The 20195-nt window shown below is 40.6% G+C and overlaps 1 protein-coding gene across 2 annotated transcripts; it reads right to left on the reverse strand.

The window, feature by feature from the left end:
- Positions 1–1209: 1209 nt before the first annotated feature.
- capzb (capping actin protein of muscle Z-line subunit beta) lies at positions 1210–19819 on the reverse strand. 2 transcript variants are annotated; one of them, XM_058055371.2, is made up of 9 exons: positions 19542–19805; positions 11007–11096; positions 8458–8579; positions 5851–5964; positions 5634–5775; positions 4625–4741; positions 4478–4543; positions 4319–4395; positions 1210–2096 (listed from the first exon to the last, which is right to left on the reverse strand). In XM_058055371.2, the coding sequence occupies exons 1-9, from the start codon at positions 19542–19544 to the stop codon at positions 2009–2011; spliced, it is 819 nt and encodes a 272-aa protein (XP_057911354.1). In that variant the 5' UTR covers positions 19545–19805; the 3' UTR covers positions 1210–2008. The 2 variants fall into 2 exon arrangements, with proteins under 2 accessions (XP_057911354.1, XP_078654637.1); XM_078798511.1 differs by lacking the exon at positions 1210–2096 and adding an exon at positions 3961–4082 and having other exon boundaries at positions 19542–19819.
- Between the last annotated feature and the right edge of the window lie 376 nt (positions 19820–20195).

Here is a 20195-nt window from a genome sequence, read left to right on the forward strand (position 1 = left end):
TAAGTTTAAAGGAAATAACTTGAAGGCTACCGTTTAGGTCGCTAGCTTTCTAGTTTGCGAGTTAGCATGTGTCTCAAGACCCTGCAGTTGCGCAATATGTTGTAAATAAAAAGAGTATAAATGTGACTATAGTCGTGTTTTGTCATGTCTACAGGGCTCTAATAATGCTTTGTTCATTTTAATATGAAAACAATCATTTGTCTACCCACCAACTATATGTGCTTTCTTAAGTTTTTATTTTTATTATTATATTTATTTATTACTGATTGATTGATTTTCTTTATTCTTGATTTGCTTATTTATTTTTCATCTTATTTTGTGCAGAAAAATAAAAATTAAGATATTTGAGAACAGTGGAATGTTTTATCAGAGCTTTTATTGTAGAAAATCGGAACCAAAGCACTGAAAAAGTTTGTATATTTTTCTGTTTTTAATAAATGTGTTTGGGTTTTTTTTGGAAAACCTGATGCGGCCCAGCCTTGCCCAGACCCTAGCTCAGCTCAAACTTTTTGACTCGCGGGCCGCATTGATATGGGGAGGGGGGGCAGACTATATATTTTACACGTAACAGTCCACCTGGTATTATTGTATCTGTAAAATTGTCATGCAATCTGCTATTATTATTTATTATTTTATATTTATATTTAAATATTTAAAAAATAATAAAATATTATAATTACAATAAAATTAAAATAATAATTGTTATATTATTATGTAAAATATGCAAATATAACAATATTATATATAATTAATATAATAATTAGCATTAATATAATAATTATAATAACCATAATAGTTCTAATAATAATTATAATAATCTAATAATAATAATAATTATTATTATTATGTGCTTGTGTCCCTTTTTTCAGGAGCACTTTGTAAACAACAGACCATGTCAAAAAAGGAAATTGATAAAACCATCAAAAGGTTGGCTCAGGCCATGATGCCAGGTTGTATGTTGACTTTAAATGAAATACTTTGGAAAGATTGGGCGGGCCGTATTCAAACACTTGGTGGGCCGGATGTGGCCCCCGGGCCGTAGTTTGCCCACCCCTGCCCTAGCTCCAGTGGCCCCCAGGTAAATTGAGTTTGAGACCCCGTTGGTGTGGACAACACTGCCTCCGCTGGCTGCAGCTAAATAGCGCACCTCATTTTGCCTCGAGCCATTCTCCACCCAACATCCAATTCCCAAAAACAATCAGAACAAGAAGAGCTTTTTCCTGTTTTTATTGTTGCTGGAGGCTCTAATACAATATGAATCATAAGCATTACAAAATAAAAACAAAAAACAAAATACAAAGATTCCCCTCCGAAATGGAAACGGTTAAAGGTTCCCACTGACATGAAGACAAAACTGTGACCCCCAACAAAGACGTAGAAGGTGAGAGCAAGAGACGGGAAATGGAGATAAAACAGAAGCTGGGGTGTGGATGCGGATCGGGTGGGTGGGTGGGTGGGGGGGTTAAACTCTTATGTTATACACAGTGCGGTTGTGGGGTGGGGTGTTTCTTGAATTTCCGTGGACTTGACGGCGGCTCGCACGAATGCGGACAGATGACGAGTACAAACGTCCCCGCGAGAGCCAAAAAAAAAGCCGCCGACGTGTTGGAAGAAATAAAAAAGGGTGAAAGGTGAGGGCGGGGGGCGGTCGCTTGTCCTAATCTGGAGTCCGACTGAGAGCGGCAAGGAGGAGGGGCCAGGATAAGTACGACACAGACCCTCACACTGCAGGGTGATTGTTAACCGTCGTTAGATTGGTGACGGGGAGAGGAAGGGAGTGAATGGCTTCAGAACATGTGAGATACACAAAAACAACAAAAGTTGACAGGAGAGAGAGAGAGAAGAGAAAAGCGAAGCGTCTTCTCCCTTTTTCGTTTTTTTTCCCCACAAAGAAAGAAGAGTGCGGGCCGCACCGAGGAGCCATGGAGGGAGAGGGGAGAGACGGAAAGAAACAAGAAGAAGAAGAAGAAGAGGTGGCGGATGAGAAACGGACACGGCAGTAGCATCTCTAGCTTTGGTTTTTCTGTTTGAGCGCCTTGAACAGTTCTTTTTGCAAAGCCTCCTGCTTTGACATGTCGGCCAGACCTTGAACGCTCCTGTGAGGGCGACAGAGACACAGACGGGACAAAGAGTCAGTGTGTGCCAAAACTCGACCTGCACCCTCACTTTATCACATTTTTCGAAAAATTCATGAATAAATGATTCCACGTTTCATGGTTGAATCTTGTCTATTGGTAAAATTAAACGTAAAATGTAAATAAATTGCACTAGATTAAGCATTTCCAAGCAAAAACAATGATTCAATGAATGACAATACTAATGTCGTACTCTTCATTGGCCACTAGGTGTCACTAGATTAAGCATTTCCAAGCAAAAACAATGATTCAATGAATGACAATACTAATGTCGTACTCTTCATTGGCCACTAGGTGTCACTAGATTAAGCATTTCCAAGCAAAAACAGTGATTCAATGAATGACAATACTAATATCGTACTCTTCATTGGCCACTAGGTGTCACTAGATTAAGCATTTCCAAGCAAAAACAGTGATTCAATGAATGACAATACTAATATCGTACTCTTCACTGGCCACTAGGTGTCACTAGATTAAGCATTTCCAAGCAAAAACAATGATTCAATGAATGACAATACTAATGTCGTACTCTTCATTGGCCACTAGGTGTCACTAGATTAAGCATTTCCAAGCAAAAACAATGATTCAATGAATGACAATACTAATGTCGTACTCTTCATTGGCCACTAGGTGTCACTAGATTAAGCATTTCCAAGCAAAAACAATGCTTCAATGAATGACAATACTAATGTCGTACTCTTCCTTGGCCACTAGGTGTCAGTAATTGTCCGGTGAGCCAAAAGCACCAGAGACAGGCAGGTTATTGCAGTTATAAATCATCTCATAACAAGCTAATTAAATAATTCGCTACCAAAGACGTATTTACATGTTTTTTCCCCAACCCAAACGATCCCACACACTTGTTTTTGCACACAGAAGTGCATTTTATTAAAGTGCTCCACAGCAAGGAGAAAGTGCAAAAGCATGAGGGTGAGTCTTGCATGCAGAAGGTTACGCACTGAAGGGAAATTTCAACACAATTTAACTTTGTCCGACATCGTATCAGCGCACGCTATTAGCTGTCCATTGCTGCAAGCGCCGCTAGCGTGCGGCCATCTTTGTCACATACGCAAACAATGGACAGTTGATAGCGAGCATTAACGCGACCTCAAGTAAAACCGAACGATTTGTGCGGAGGCATCTTTGTCGTTACTCTTTTGAACGCATATTGTTCTGAGAAGCCAAACGTACGACTTAAGTAACCTCAATGACTAACCAGAACGGCATTCGTCCTCAGTGGAGTCCGACCAGAACGGGACCACTACTCACTACTAGATGATGAGCACCCCCCCCCCCGCCCCACACCCCCCACCCAAAAAAAAGGGCAGCTTTCTTTTGAGCTGTCCGACATGACATTGGTAAACATACCTACCTCTGCAAGCGTGTTCTCTGCAAACTGAGCAGTTTGCACCTTTACACGATTACAACATTGGTTCTGTTGCTACAAAAAATGTGATCTATGTAATATGTAATGCGTTTATGTGAACGGTATCCCTTCCAATATGGCCCACAGGATGGAATCCTGTTGTGATCAATGCCATTGCAGCGCAGTTGTCCTAAATCAAGCTACAATTTTTTTTTTTTTGTACTGCGAACACACATTAATGAAAAAAATATTGCCTCCTGTTTGCACCGCCGTGCTTAGATAAGGAGTTAGTAAAGTGCATAATAATAAATATCAGAGTGAGCTGCTTTGAGTAATCAGACATGGTTAGTGACATTAGCTTCCTCACAGGCGCCATCGGCGACTTTCCATAAGGTTAAGTGAGATTGTGAAGAGGAACAATATCCACCTCCGCAGGTTACCACACACGCGTGCAACACTACCCATGCCACAGGCTGTACCTCCGACCCTAGTCAATGAAGATCTGACGCTGGGTGAGGACCTGCGAAAGCTCCTTCTGGAGCTGCCGGTACTTTTGGTTATCAGGCAAAGACTCAATAGATCTAGAGCACAGAGAAGAGGAGGAGGGGGAGGCAGCAGGGACAAAGCGAGTGATGAGGATGGAAAAGCAATTTATATGGAAAATAAGACGGGAAGGCTTGAGGAGAACAGGAAAGGGGATATGCTGTGTATACAGAAGAAATAAGTGAAAAGATAAGAACTGAATGCAGGTTTAAGCGGGATACGCTGCTGACCGTTGGAGCGCTCAAATGCAAAGAGAACCTTTGTGGCTCCTTACCTAAGTCCATTGACAATGTCCTTGGTCTTCCCAAAGTAGATTTCATTCAGCGTGGAGCGAATCTTGTTCTCCATGTCCTGAAACAAGACCATGCAAGACTTAGCGAGAGTTTTAAAAGAAAAGCCAACGTGTCGGCATTTCTGGAAAAGCTCGACTGACTTCAACAAGGCGGCCGATGTTGGCGATGTGGGGCGAGGACTCTCCAACCGTCTCGTCTTTCTCCGTCTTAAGGAGGAAGGAAGCAAAGCCGGTTGACGCGTGGCGGCACCCGAGCAAGCAGGTCGAGCAGTTTGATACCGTACTTACTTGTCTTGTGAGGCTTCCGCCCAGGTTCATGGTGCCGGAGTCGCTCTTGGTCGTCTGAAGCCACAGCATGACGGTGGAGGTGAGTTTGTAGTGCGCAGTTCGTCCGCTGGACTTCTCCTGCAAGCACGAAATGCGATAAAGCAGGGGTCTCAAACGTGCGGCCCGCGGGCCAAATGTGGCCCGCAGGACACGAGTTTGAGGCCCCCGCCTTGATATGAAAGTTTCATGTTAGTGCGGCCCGCGCAAGTTTGATATGGATGCTGTATGGTATCATGTACCCAGAAAAAATTACTACGTTTGATTAATGTTCATGTTAAAGGTTAAATAACTGTTAATAGTTATCCTCCCTATCCATGTGGAAGTGGTAAGTTTTCGGCTATTTAAGTTGAAAGGAAATAACTTAAAGGCTACCGTTTAGGTCGCTAGCTCTCTAGTTTGCGAGTTAGCATGTGTCTCAAGAATCTGCAGTTGCGCAATATGTTGTAAATAAAAAGAGTATAAATGTGACTATAGTCGTGTTTTGTCATGTCTACAGGGCTCTAATAATGCTTTGTTCATTTTAATCTGAAAAAAATCATTTGTCTACCCACCAACTATATGTGCTTTCTTAAGTTTTTATTATTTGCCCTTTTATTATTATTATTATATTTTTTATTTATTACTGATTGATTTTTTTATTCTTGATTTGTTTATTTATTTTTCATATTATTTTGTGTAAAAAATAAGATATTTAAGAACAGTGGAATGTTTTATCAGAGCTTTTCTTGTAGAAAATTGGAACCAAAGCGAAGTTTTTTTAATTATTTTGTTTTTAATAAATGCGTTTTGGGTTTTTTTTTGGAAACCTGATGCGGCCCAGTCTCACCCAGACCCGAGCTCCAGTGGCCCCCAAGTAAATCGAGTTTGAGGAAGCCACTCTGACAGCTGTATGATTACTTTTCATTCGTGTTGTTGTGGATGTTTTGGGGAAAATGGAAACAAAAGGGCAAAACATTTCTAGCGGCCCCACCTGCACCTCCACCACGTGGATGGAGTCCCAGCACCCTTTAATCTTTTTGGATCCATCTCCGGCCTTCTTGATGAGAATGACCCCAGCGAAGCCATGGTCCAAATCCCAGAGGTACACTGACGACACGCCACCCTCAAAGTACCTAAAAACAACAAATCAGGAGTCACACTCAATATTTGCGTGTGTGTGTGTTTGAGACCGCTTTAGGCGTACTCACAGGTCTCTGTACTGGTCAAAGGCGTTATTGGCTTCGATCTCCAGTTTCCTCAAGCGAGATGAAGGCATGGCGCCGTCATCGATGGGCGGGTCGTACTTATTGCTCCATGGGGATCTGAAGTGCCAGGATGGACAACAAACTTTCATAATTTCATACCTGTTTATACACTAGCTTGCATATTTGGCGGTTAAATACCACACACATTAAAACATGACAACTGTCATCACATCGATGCTAGATAAATTTAAACTATGACAGAAATGTTTTGCACATGGTTGACTAATTATTCCTTTTAAAGTTGATAATGGCGTTTAAATGTGTGTTTAAGAAAGCTGAATCCTACTGTGTTCAGTGTTTACATTTCAATAAATATTTCTTTAAACATGAGACCTGGAATATTTGTTATCATGGTCATTTTTTCATGTAAATTGAGGGATCAAAAGCAGTATCGGCCACAAATATCGGCCCAAGCAAAATTGGCCATCGGTTAAGGGTGATGGAAAAAAATCGGTATCGGCATCGGCCCCAAAAAAAACATATCGGTCGATTCCGAATGTGAACCCGGCTGGTGACCAAGAGGAACACATTTAAGACTACTAATGCATGTCAAAGATGATAATGCTGATGGTAAGACATATTTTGACATTGTTCGAGGTAAATGCTCTCCTTGCCTCTTGCTTGGTACCCTGATTGATTGACTCATTGAAAATAAGTCAAAGAGTGAAAATGTATTGGGTGGTCCCTCCCGATATCTGTATCTGGATCCAGTTATTTGTAGTGTAGTGACAGATATGCCACATCCATATGGAGACTCATCCATAGCAATATTAAGGCTAACATTCTCATAGTGATGTTTCCTAGCTTTGTTTTATAGGAATACATAGAAGAAATAGAGCAAGAGTTGAACTGTAATATTTGAGACATATTAAAGCATTACAGTTGTAAAATGGGTTTGACAGCAAAAAAAAACTAAAATATAAAGTATGGATGTCCAATGTAGTTTAACTCAATTTCTGATATCGACATCAGCCGATACCGATATGTGTAACAAGACGTATCGCCTTTGGGGGAATGACCACAAATGTTTACAACATTTTTTAAATATTGTTTTTCATGATTGGGATGATATCAAGATGATAATTAGCAGTACCGCGAATTATCAGACATCCCGATACCAATAACTTTCTACTTCTCAAGACGGATATGGTACCAATAGCTGCTTTTATAGCCACTTTTTAAAAATGTAGGTTTAACTGTTTGTGCACACCTGGATGTAAGAAGGACTTGACAAAGTAGGATTTGATCAACTGTACCCGTTGATTTGTCCCAGTCAAATAGCACGCCATTACTACTAACACGTCACTACTAGCAGGAGAACCAGAGTATAAAGCAGTGGCCCGGTAAGGTGTACTGTATACGGGCACACGTTCCGAGAAGCCGGTGTGAGCAACTGAGGTCTCTGGCAAAACTTCTGCACTTTTCAAACGCTGCGGCGCCGGCGTTTCAGGTGGCGTTATTGAGGGTTTTTGTGGGGTTTGATGGCGGAATATTTGCTACAACTACCTTACAATGTTCCTCGGAAAGTGAATGTTTGTTTACAAGTGGGGTCAGGGGAAGGTACTACAGGCCGTGAATGTCGCAGGCAGGAGAAAAAAAGGACCGCTTAATTTGCTACCTGCACAGTATCGGTAACCTTGAATCATTGGACTGTTTTAGGATTATCGTTTTGACGTTATCGGATTTATTAGTAGGACATCCTAATTCAATCTAATAATTATCGTGTACTAGATGTATTACAGTAAAGTCTCGTTATATCAATATTCTCGGGAGTTGGAAAAAATACCGATATAACCGGACTATCCATATATCCGATCCTGCGCCGAACTGCATTAAAAGTGGGCGGATCTTTGATATGGCATGTAATTTTCTCCTTGAGTTCATGGATTGCGTATCTAGCATGCTTTTGTACTACAATACATTTTGTACTACAGTAAATAAAAATAAACTTACGCTGTAGTGATTACCGGTTACCGGGACATAATTCACCCCGGAACTATCGATAGGGAAGGTGTTGCCACCCGGAGGGGTAGGTGCGAGGGACGGGTGTTTTCCGCTGTGTGTGCTGCACTCTGGTGGTGGAAGTGTGAAAAATAAAGTTGACTGGAAGCAGCCGTTGGCCGTGTTCTTTTTTGGTATTGAAATCCTTAAGCAAAGATTGATTTAAGCTGCTTTTGTATCGATATAAGCAGACCAAATTGGCTGGCGGGAGATGAAAAGGGCATCGTAGTAACCGGATTATCATAATAACCGGGTATCGTACTAACGGAGCTAATTATATCATAAAAGACTAGAAATTTGCCGGGAAATGAAAATAGTATCGTAATAAGTAGTACTTCATTTTAACCGATATCGATATAACGAGACTTTACTGTATGTGCATGCAGGGAAAGCTGCAATGGCACATTGTACACATTCAGATCCAAATATGCATTAATAAGGAATTCAATAACATTTCAAAGAAGTCAAGCTTTTACAGATGTCCAACGTTTTTAAGGTTCTGGGTGGTCTTATTCGACTCATGACCCGGGTCGCAGTTCTACACTGTACCTGTAGGAGTCACCATCCCGATTGTAATCACAGAGCAGATAGTCTTTCCCCACCGCCTTGTCCCGGGCGATCTTCAGGGGCTGGTCCACGGAGGAGAGAAGGTCCTCACAGAGACCGGGAACCTGGACACAAAGACCGGGAGGGGAAACCCTTAGCCGTGTTTTTGTTTGTCACAAAGACAAACTGATGATATTGGAAGCAAACTCACGCAACAGCAACGAGATTACACAGAGAGCGGGAAAGAATGCCTCCATTTAAGGCTGACATTCCAGCGTGCCTTAATATGCGGAGGAGGAATAAAAACCAGTGGGAAACTTTATATGTTGAGGATAAGGGGTACAAATGACTTCTCACAGACTGACATGGGCCAGCTATGTTCGCTGCATCGTTGCACCAACACAAAAGAGGCCTTGTTTTCCTTAAAAAGGATCCCACATTCCCTCACTGCGAACACACACACACACACACACACACACACACACACCTGGCAGCAGGCTGTGTGGGACAAGAGAAGGGGAGTGAAGGGGGGGGGGGGTGCACAGAAAGGCAAGGTGATTTCAGGTGATCTGAAGAGATGGAGCCAGGATGGTGCCAGGCAGCTATGTTGGCACACACAGGTGATTATGATTGACAGCAATGATAATAGCCACTAACTACCACACACAGGAAATGGGTGAGGAAATGCGGAAGAAAAGAGAGCTGGAGGGTGAGCAGGTGGGGCACTGGTGGAATCACACACACACACACACGAGTACTTCATTTACATTTGTTTAAATGCACCAAACATTTTTAATAAATATTAGTATTATAGGCGGCACGGTGGTCTAGTGGTTAGCGCTCAGACCTCACAGCTCGGAGACCAGGGTTCAAATTCCACCCTCGGCCATCTCTGTGTGGAGTTTGCATGTTCTCCCCGTGCATGCGTGGGTTTTCTCCGGGTTTCCTCCCACATTCCAAAAAACATGCTAGGCTAATTCTAATTGGCGACTCCAAATTGTCCATCGGTATGAATGTGAGTGTGAATGGTTGTTTGTCTATATGTGCCCTGTGATTGGCTGGCCACCAGTCCAGGGTGTACCCCGCCTCACACCCGAAGACAGCTGGGATAGGCTCCAGCACCCCCCGCGACCCTTGTGAGGAAAAGCGGTAGAAAATGAACAAATGAATTAGTATTATAGTATATTTGTCTTTTTGTCTTTTAGCCACAGGAAATAAATAAAAGTTAGTTTCCAAGTTAATTTAGAGAAAACAAATGAAAGAATTCAATGTTATAGACTGGCTCCATTAAAACCCTGTAATGTATTATTAATGCCATTATAAAATGTTTCCATCATTACTGGGAATGTTTGATCGATCGATTTCAGTGAAAAAGCATGTGATCAGTTATCAGCCGATAAACGCCTTTCAAGGGCTATTGCAGCCTGCAGCGTAGTGTCTTGCCGTGACGTGGCCCTCCCACTTTCCTGCACGCTGCACAGGCGAGCCAAAACAACACAAACATGTCTGCCGTGTGGAATCTATCTGCCGACACATGCCGCAAAAATATCTCGCGGAGGTAGTACGTTAAACAGCTTTGATTTTATATGGCATTTGAAGAACAAACATGATGGTTCTGACCAAAATCTGTTAAAAAAAAAAAAAAAAAAGAGCATGTGACCGGCATATGCAGAGGCAAAACAATCATGGCCGTTTGTGAGAGTGATATAAAAATCGTAGACGTGCGCGTTGCTTGTTTACTCAGCCATCTTGGGGCACGCAACATGGTGGTAAGTGTTTGTTTAGGTCCTCTGTGGAAATATTTCCCCCGACAAACCGTCACTCCGAGCACCCAGTTGCTCCTGACGACCCGTCAACAACGTACAGTAAAGTCTCGTTATATCGATATCGGTTAAAACGAATTACTACTTATTACAATACTATTTTCATTTCCCGGCAAATTTCTCGTCTTTTATGATATAATTAGCTCCGTTAGTACGATACCTGGTTATTATGATAATCCGGTTACTACGATGCCCTTTTCATCTCCCGCCAGCCAATTTGGTCTGCTTATATCGATACAAAAGCAGCTTAAATCAATCTTTGCTTAAGGATTTCAATACCAAAAAAGAACACGGCCAACGGCTGCTTCCAGTCAACTTTATTTTTCACACTTCCACCACCAGAGTGCAGCACACACAGCGGAAAACACCCGTCCCTCGCGCCTACCCCTCCGGGTGGCAACACCTTCCCTATCGATAGTTCCGGGGTGAATTATGTCCCGGTAACCGGTAATCACTACAGCGTAAGTTTATTTTTATTTACTGTAGTACAAAATGTATTGTAGTACAAAAGCACGCTAGATACGCAATCCATGAACTCAAGGAGAAAATTACATGCCATATCAAAGATCCGCCCACTTTTAATGCAGTTCGGCGCAGGATCGGATATATGGATAGTCCGGTTATATCGGTATTTTTTCCGACTCCCGAGAATATCGATATAACGAGACTTTACTGTAAATGACAAGTATGGCATCTGACGAGACGACCGCTGATGGACTGCAAACTCACCAGGTCAATGAGGTCACTGAGGTTCTTCTCAATCTGCTGAGGAGGCAGACGCCTCATCAGGTCCAGGGCACAGTCCAACTGCTGTTCACTCTGAAACACACACATACACACAAGAGACTCAAGTCAGACAGAACACAGTGGAGTTGGGACTGAAGCAACAGCGCCTCTGCTGGCTGCAGTTGGGTACTGCACTCCATTCTGCATGGGCTGCTTCAATATTCTGACGGTATGACACTTGGGTAAAATTCTCAGTTTCCCAGTATTAGAATTATGGCTCTAAAATGTCTATCCATCCATCCATTTTCTTCTACTTAACCGGGTCCGGATCGCAGCAGTCTCAGTTTATTTTGAATTATCCAAATGAAAAAGGGAAAAAAGTCAAGTCAAAACTGTCATTTTTAAACTTTAAACTTTATAAAATAACATGATGAAAGCAGAACATATGTATTTAAAATAACAAAAGAACTGAATTATTTCTAAATAAAAAAATAAATAAAATGCAGTTCTCAATACAGTCCATGACGATGGAGTATTAGGGCTAAAAAAAAAAAAAAAGAAACTAGAGTCGGAAATTTACGAGGCAAAAAAAGTACATTTACAACAATAACGCTATAAATTTACGAGAATAGAGTTGTAAATTAATGCGAAAAAATCTAATATTACCTTTGCTCAAGGCCAAAGGTCACATAAGTCACACCTTTTATAGCTGTCCCAGGCAATGCCGGTTATGACGAATTATTAAAATAATCTGAGGTTTCAAAAACAAAGTCAGAAATTTAAGACAAAGTCAGAAATTAAGACTCATACTAATACAAGAATAAAGCAGACAGTATATTAGGGCCACAGTGTGAAAACAATTTTGAGATCAGTAGACTCATGGAGTATTAGGGCCACATTGGGAAAAAATTAGATTTTGAGAATAAAGTCGTAAATTTAGGAGACAAAAAAAGTAAAAAATTATGAGGCTAAAGTAATTTATGGAGGAAAAAAAGTCGCAATATTACAAGAATAAATTTTTTATTATTACAAAAAAAAAAATAGTGCCTGGCAAGGTAAGGAAGGGCTAGCCATGCTAATCTGTTTGTGTTCCACAAAGTTTCATTCCTTCCTGAAGATATATGCTCTATTTTCTCTCTGACACGGACGACACATAGTATTAAGACTTTACGACTTTTTGCTCATGACGTTACAACTTTATTGTCATAAGTTTACAACTTTATTCTCAAAATCAAATTTTTCCAATGGCCCTAATACGCCATCATAGTCTACTGATCTTCCAACACAATAAACAACAATAACTAACATACACTCAAAAAATATAAATGTTTAGCCTCAACACAAAAAAATCAACGCAACAATTTCCATTCGTCTTTCTTACAACTTAATTTGAAATTGCTTTGAACCAACAAACAATATTGCATTGCACAAATTAGCTTTTCCTTCACTCATTTTAAGTAATGCTTACTGAATAATTGTTGTCATAGGGACAAGTTTTTAAGTTCGTAACTCAAAGAAATATGTTAAGTCAACTGACTTAATCATTTTATTCAAAGTAGTTTCATTTGTTGTCTACTTAATAATAATATAATATATAATAACGATGCACACAGCTTTTTAAGTAGCAGCAACTTATATATATATGTGTGTGTGTGTGTGTGTGTATTATGTTACCAAGCTAATTTTATTAAGTCATGGCAACTTGAATTTTGTTTTAAGCTTACCAACAATAAAATTTGAGTGTATATGACATGCTAAATTAAGTTCATGTAATAGCCAACATTATTATTTGAACATAACTTAAAAAATAAAGTTAGCAACTTAGAAAGTTTATCTAAATCAGGGGTCTCAAACACGCGGCCCGCAGGACACTAGTTTGAGGCCCCACGCCTTGATATGAAAGTTTAATGTTAGTGCGGCCCGCGTAAGTTTGATATGGATGCTGTATGGTATCATGTACCCAGAAAAAATTATTACGTTTGATTAATGTTCATGTTAAAGGTTAAATAACTGTTAATAGTTATCCTCCCTATCCGTGTGGAAGTGGTAAGTTTTTGGCTATTTAAGTTGAAAGGAAATGACTTGAAGGCTACCGTTTAGGTCGCTAGCGCTCTAGTTTGCGAGTTAGCATGTGTCTCAAGACCCTGCAGTTGCGCAATATGTTGTAAATAAAAAGAGTATAAATGTGACTATAGTCATGTCTACAGGGCTCTAATAATGCTTTGTTCACTTTAATATGAAAAAATAATTTGTCTACTCACCAACTATATGTGGTTTCTTAAGTTTTTATTATTTGCCGTTTTATTATTATTATATTTATTTATTTATTACTGATTGATTTTCTTTATTCTTGATTTGTTTATTTTTCATCTTATTTTGTGTAGAAAAATAAAAAGTAAGATATTTGAGAACAGTGGAATGTTTTATCAGAGCTTTTCTTGTAGAAAATCGGAACCAAAGCAAAGTTTATTTATTTTTCTGTCTTTAATAAATGCCTTTTTGGGGGGGGGGTTTGGAGAAAACCTGATGCGGCCCAGGTAAATTGAGTTTGAGACCCCTGATCTAAATCAATTAATGAATTTTTTTACATTGCATTTATGTATTAAATCAAGTGGTGTCAACAGATACTCTGAATTACTTTTTACAGTGTAGGAAGGTCCCAACATAATTTTTTTTTTATGTTATAAATGTTACGTTATTATTTCAATGAGGTGGGTCTCACCTTTCCACAAACTGTTTCTGGGTCATTCGCAACTTAGACGTTCTTTTGTGGTTGCTGCTTGTTGCTGAGTAAAGAGTAAGCTGCTCAATGCTAACGCCTGTGCTATCTACACTCTATGTATGACAACACAGCAATAGCCTGTGGTTTCAACACATTGAAGCCCACGGGACAGGACTAAGTATTTCCAAATAGTGTCTGCACCGGACCTCCACTTTCTCTCATATCATAGAAGTGATATGATACAAAATTGTAGTGGTTTTGAAACCGTTACTTTTTCATACCATGGTCTACCTAGATAGAGGTAACTGGCCCGTGCCTGCTGCACACAATCTTATTGACAGATTCATCCATTTTCTGGCCCGTCCCTCCCACTTGAGAACAAAGACTTGCTAAACCTCTTCATCATTTCGGATTAGAGCAGGACTCCGTGTTGACACTCTTGCAGGCAAGCTCGTGTTTGTGTTGCATGACGCTCATGTGAGTGCGTCACGTGAGTAAATAAATGAAATGGCAACTTGTTATTTCAGAATAATGGATGATGAATGAGTGGCTTTAGCGGTTTGGTTTGGTTTCTTTTAATGAGGAAGCAAACCTAAACCCATTCGTCTATTTCTAACAAATACAAAATCTGTTTCCTTTTTTGGTCACATTGTTATTTTTTTTGCAGAAGTTTGTTTTTGTACTTTTTGGTTACTTGGGGACATGATGAATAAAGTGGTCGAGACTTCTTATAAACCGCAGATTGTCTTTCTTATGATGAATGAATGCATTTAAAAGGCAATAAACCAGTCATGTGACATCTTGGCCTTATGTTAGCCGTATTTGCTAACTCGTTTTTAGTGTTAGTATTTCTGACGGCGGCATTTCCAATAAAGATGAAGGTAACATACTGATAACATGCTATTAGACCAACTTAACACCCAACTCTGTGAACATACAGAAGCATAGCAAAGTGGTGTGACCGCTTTTTAAAATGTCTCCTGGGACTTGACTTAAGAGTGACAAAGTAGAGGGGAGCACATTGCAAAGCCTAAAACCCCGAGGGGTTTTCTCTCTTAAACATGCAATGAAAACAGGGTGGGACCAGCCACGACATGAAACACAAGGAAGCGTGGAGGAACACATTCGCTCGCAGACCTCCACTCTTCCTAATAAGGTCAGAAAAAGGAGTTCAGAACATTCAGAGCTTTTCCATCTAGTAACTATGTAGTGTGTCCCGTAGATTGACAGCTAAACATAATTTAACTGAGATTAATCTGAAATATATCAAGCTTATAAAGCCATTTCTAAAGCTTTGGGACTCCAGCCAAACACAGTGAGAGCCGTGTATAATGGCTCTCATGGAACATGGAACAGTGGTGAACCTTCCCAGGAGTGGCCAGCCGACTAAAATGACCAAGACCGCAGCAACGGCTCATCCAAGAGGTCACAAAAGACCCCACAACAACATCCAAAGAACTCCAGAACTCCATTTGCCTCAGTTTAGGTCAGTGGTCATGAGTCCACAATAAGAAAGACACTGTGCAAAAATAGCCTGCATGGCAGAATTCCAAGACAAAATCACTACTGAACAAAAAGAACATTAAGGCTCCTCTCAATTTTGCCCGAAAATATATTTTCTGTCAAGACAAACGTTGAACTTTTTGGAAGGTGGGTGTCCCATTACATGTAGCGCAAAAGTAACGCAGCATTTTAGAAAAAAATCATACAAACAGTAAAATATGGTGGCAGTAGTGTGATGGTCTGGGGCTATTTTGCTGCATCAGGACCTGGAGGACTTTGGCTTTGATAAATGGAACCACAATTTTATATTTTAACATTACTTTTAACTAATTTGCTACCAAAGATGTATTTATACATTTTTTTTTCCCAACATGAACACCTGATTCCAAAGACGTATTTACGACGTATTTCCCATGTAGTGACACGCGCCACAGCAAGAAAGAAGTGTAAAAGCATGGAGAGTATGCAAGTACAATGAAAAAACTTGTAAGATATTTGACAATATATTGCAGTCTACTCATTTAATTTCTCCTACGTTACACTCATCTGCACTCTGTATGCTAGCCGCCCCGCCTCCACACACCAAAATAAAGACTGTATGACTGACAAATTGAGCTCTATGGAACAAATGCGCAAAAATGCTGAAACCAATGCACAGAGTGAACCCTCCTCCTGCTTGTGTGGAGGCAAGAGCCGCGGAAAACAGACAATTTTAGCAAATTTATCGAGTTCGCAGCTTACATGTTTTTTCAGAATAAATATTTTAATATCATTTTAATGTTGTGACACCACATTTTATTTACTGTCGAAAACGTACACACTACAAAAAAAACAGATTTTGGAATTGACAGAAAAAAATAAAATGTATTTCGTATGACACTAACCTCACTGCAAAGCAGCAAGACCAGGGGTCTCAAACACGTGGCCCGCGGGCCAAATGTGGCCCGCAGGACACGAGTTTGAGGCCCCCACCTTGATATGAAAGTTTATTGTTAGTGCGGCCCGCGCAAGTTTGATATGGATGCTGTGTGGTAGGTTAAAAGGTTAAATAACTTAATAGTTATCCTCCCTATCCGTGTGGAAGTGGTATGTTTTTGGCTATTTAAGTTAAAAGGAAATAACTTGAAGGCTACCGTTTAGGTTGCTGGCTCTCTAGTTTGCGAGTTAGCATGTGTCTCAAGACCCTGCAGTTGCGCAATATGTTGTAAATAAAAAGTATAAATGTGACTATAGTCGTGTTTTGTCATGTCTACAGGGCTCTAATAATGCTTTGTTCATTTTAATATGAAAAAAATCATTTGTCTACCCACCAACTATATGTGCTTTCTTAGGTTTTTTATTATTATTATTATTATATTTATTTATTACTGATTGATTTTCTTTATTCTTGATTTGTTTATTTATTTTTCATCTTATTTTGTGCAGAAAAATAAAAATTAAGATATTTGAGAACAGTGGAATGTTTTATCAGAGCTTTTCTTGTAGAAAATCGGAACCAAAGCACTGAAAAAGTTTGTATATTTTTATGTTTTTAATAAATGCGTTTTTTTGTTTTTGGAAAACCTGATGCGGCCCAGTCTCCCCCAGACCCTAGCTCCAGTGGCCCCCAGGTAAATTGAGTTTGAGACCCCTGATCAAGACAACACAAAGTCAATTTAACGTCTAACAAATCTGATGGTCCCTGTTCCTTTAAGGTTCATAGAGAAAAAAGCGACGCACTTAATCCGTCAAACACACCTAATTCGTCCACTTTGTTCCATGTTGACGAAATATCTTGTGCCGCAAACTAAGCATACGTGTTCAGCCAAATATGTCACAGGCAGTAAACACCAGCCCTAAAAGTTGACCCTTAACAAAACAGCAATGTCATATCTACAATGTTTCTCTTAGCCCGTCTTTAAATCACTCTCAGACCATGAATCAGGCTGCAATATCAGACACCTGCGCTCCTTTGACGTCGTGTTTGGCCGCGCTCCCATCTCCCAGTAAACACTGGCTCACACCAACAACTCTGGGGTCAGTGCTGGTGGTGGTGGCGGTGGGGGGAGCTGAGCCAGCAGGATGGATGAGGTGAGGCTGCGGGGAGAGCGAGCGACTGGGGAGACGGGACAGCTGCTCTTCCCTTATCAGGCATAACACCATTTAGGCTACATCAGGGGTCTCAAACACGCGGCCCGCAGGACACTAGTTTGAGGCCCCACGCCTTGATATGAAAGTTTAATGTTAGTGCGGCCCGCGTAAGTTTGATATGGATGCTGTATGGTATCATGTACCCAGAAAAAAATTATTACGTTTGATTAATGTTCATGTTAAAGGTTAAATAACTGTTAATAGTTATCCTCCCTATCCGTGTGGAAGTGGTAAGTTTTTGGCTATTTAAGTTGAAAGGAAATAACTTGAAGGCTACCGTTTAGGGCGCCAGCTCTCTAGTTTGCGAGTTAGCATGTGTCTCAAGACCCTGCAGTTGCGCAATATGTTGTAAATAAAAAGAGTATAAATGTGACTATAGTCGTGTTTTGTCATGTCGACAGGGCTCTAATAATGCTTTGTTCATTTTAATCTGAAAAAAATAATTTGTCTACCCACCAACTATATGTGGTTTCTTAAGTTTTTATTATTTGCTGTTTTATTATTATTATTATTATATTTATTTATTACTGATTGATTTTCTTTATTCTTGATTTGTTTATTTATTTTTCATCTTATTTTGTGTAGAAAAATAAAAATAAAGATATTTGAGAACAGTGGAATGTTTTATCATCAAATTGGAACCAAAGCGAAGTTTTTTTAATTTTTTTTGTTTTTAATAAATGCGTTTTTGTTTTTTTTGGAAAACCTGACGCGGCCCAGTTTCACCCAGACCCAAGCTCCAGTGGCCCCCAAGTAAATTGAGTTTGAGACCCCTGGGCTACGTGGAAGTGCATGCAGCAGTGCGGTGGCGCAGTGGTTAGAACAATCAAGGGGTCTAAGTTTGAATCTCCGTTGGAGCATCTCGGTGGTCTCCCCCAATAACAAACTTGTTTGGCTGATTGGAAAGTTAAAAAAAACAACATAACTGACTGTCTGTTGTGCAGTTCAGCTAGCGTTCATACTTGTAACTATTGTCAGCATATCAAACAATGTTCTATAAAGCGAATGCCTAAAGTACATACATATACATGTGTCCAAAACAACATCGGACAAATGTCATGGTGGAGATGCAACAAATGTTCCCTGAAATGTAACGATCAACATGACGCCTTTGTCGAAGCTAATGTTTACATTTGGCTTACATTTAAGTCTTTTATCATTGGTTCATTTTCACTCAGCTTTATGTTGGGTTTTGCATCACCTGTTTTTTTTTTTTTTTTTTTACATTTGATGACATCACATCTTGTGTTTTGATGCGTTGTTGCCATCGGCATTGCCTCGCTGACTACTAAAGTCGACTTGTTCATTTGGCTTGGTCCTAGGTACAGTACACTGCCTTCACACTTGATGGGCAAATTGACATGTGTCCTGTGATGGACTTGTGACCAGTCCAGGGTGCACCCCGCCTCGCCACTGAAGGCAGCCGGGATAGGTTCCAGCTCACCGGTGACCCTCACTAAAGCAAGTGATAGAGAAAAATGGATAGGCAGACATTTCTAAACAGTGCACTCGGCAGGGAAAATGCTCCCTTGGGATTGTATATTATAACCCCCAATTAAAGTACTTATATGGACACAGAGTAATTAAATTACAAATAAACTTCTGGCGTGCAAAACTGGTTTGTCACTGCACCAAAACAGTGTCACAACCACCAAGTGCAAAAGGCAGAGAGACACTGATCAATTGGCACTGACAGCTCGTCATGGCAGGGAATAGGAGGAGCAGTCACGTCTTAATTTAGCAACACGCCACACGTTTGACTATTTTAACCTGCGTGTGCTAGAACGGTTTACAGCCAGAGGGCTGAATTTTAAGCGTGTGTTATATCGGGACCCCTCTTAAATACGGCTCACTAACTTGTGTCAAATCCAAAACATCCTGTGCTAACTTTACGCCGACGGGGGCACCGAGCTTTGCTAACAGCTAGCGAGCTAGCTAGCTAGCTAGCTAGCAGGAGGAAGCGGCTTCTTTTGCTTCACCGTCAACTCCATTAAATTGTTGAAAATCAAACGTAAGTTAATAATTGAGGTAATAAAGGCATACTTTATGAGCAGTCAACTCTTGGACCAACTCCAGCTGTTCCTCTCAGGTTACCAGCTAATGCTAGCTTAGCCTAGCTTAGCACCCGTAGCCGTTAGTTAGCCCACTAAAAGTCGCCCAGGCTCGAACCGCGCGACCCTTACCATGTCTGCGGCGGTCTCAGCGGGGCAGGGGAGAAGGATTTCACGGGTGACTGTACGCCTTATAGCCTTCGAATGGTTTGTCAAACCGCTCCTCTCGCCGCTTGTGTGTTTTTTTTTCTTGTTTTGTTGTCAGTCCCCCCTGCGGAAGATGTTTTGTTCGCCTCTCCCTCAGTGAACCCAGCCCTGTCAGCGAAATTCACTTCCTCAACCGGTCTTACAGGAAGGAGAGGCTGCAGTCAGGGAGCGGGCCTCGGCAAGCATGTCCGGGTCACTCCGGTTCTCCTCCGCTCCAGCCAATAGCGACGGAGCAAGAAAGGCATTGCCAAGTATGGCAAGAGAGGAGTGGTGCTCTTCACCTACTGGAATAGACGAGCTTTATTCTTGCAACTTCAAGGCTTTTTAGTCACTGTCCTTTCATAATAAATGCTTTCATGGCGTGAAATAAGTGTTAAATAGTACACATTGCTCTTTAACGCTACATTTGTGGCTAAATTTTAATCACATTATACACATATGCCAAATAAACATGGGCACAATATTAACTCATCTCAATTAGAATATCATACAAAATGTATTTTATTTGAAGAGTTCAGTTAAGACTAAGAGGACCAGTCAAATGCTCTGAAAGTTTTTACATTTAATTTGCTAGTTAGA

The sequence above is a fragment of the Doryrhamphus excisus genome, linkage group LG18 (genome assembly GCF_037039965.1).
Source record: "Doryrhamphus excisus strain RoL-2023G ecotype Guam linkage group LG18, RoL_Dexc_Guam_v1.1, whole genome shotgun sequence".
Lineage (NCBI taxonomy): Eukaryota > Metazoa > Chordata > Actinopteri > Syngnathiformes > Syngnathidae > Doryrhamphus > Doryrhamphus excisus.

What these genes read in the sequence shown, in the direction of transcription:
- capzb (XM_078798511.1), bottom strand. An exon ending in GCGGAAGCCTCACAAGACAA is followed by an intron (nt 4,544 to 4,624) that starts GTAAGTACGGTA and finishes TTCCTCCTTAAG; the next exon opens with ACGGAGAAAGACGAGACGGT. An exon ending in GACATTGTCAATGGACTTAG is followed by an intron (nt 4,083 to 4,318) that starts GTAAGGAGCCAC and finishes TCTGTGCTCTAG; the next exon opens with ATCTATTGAGTCTTTGCCTG.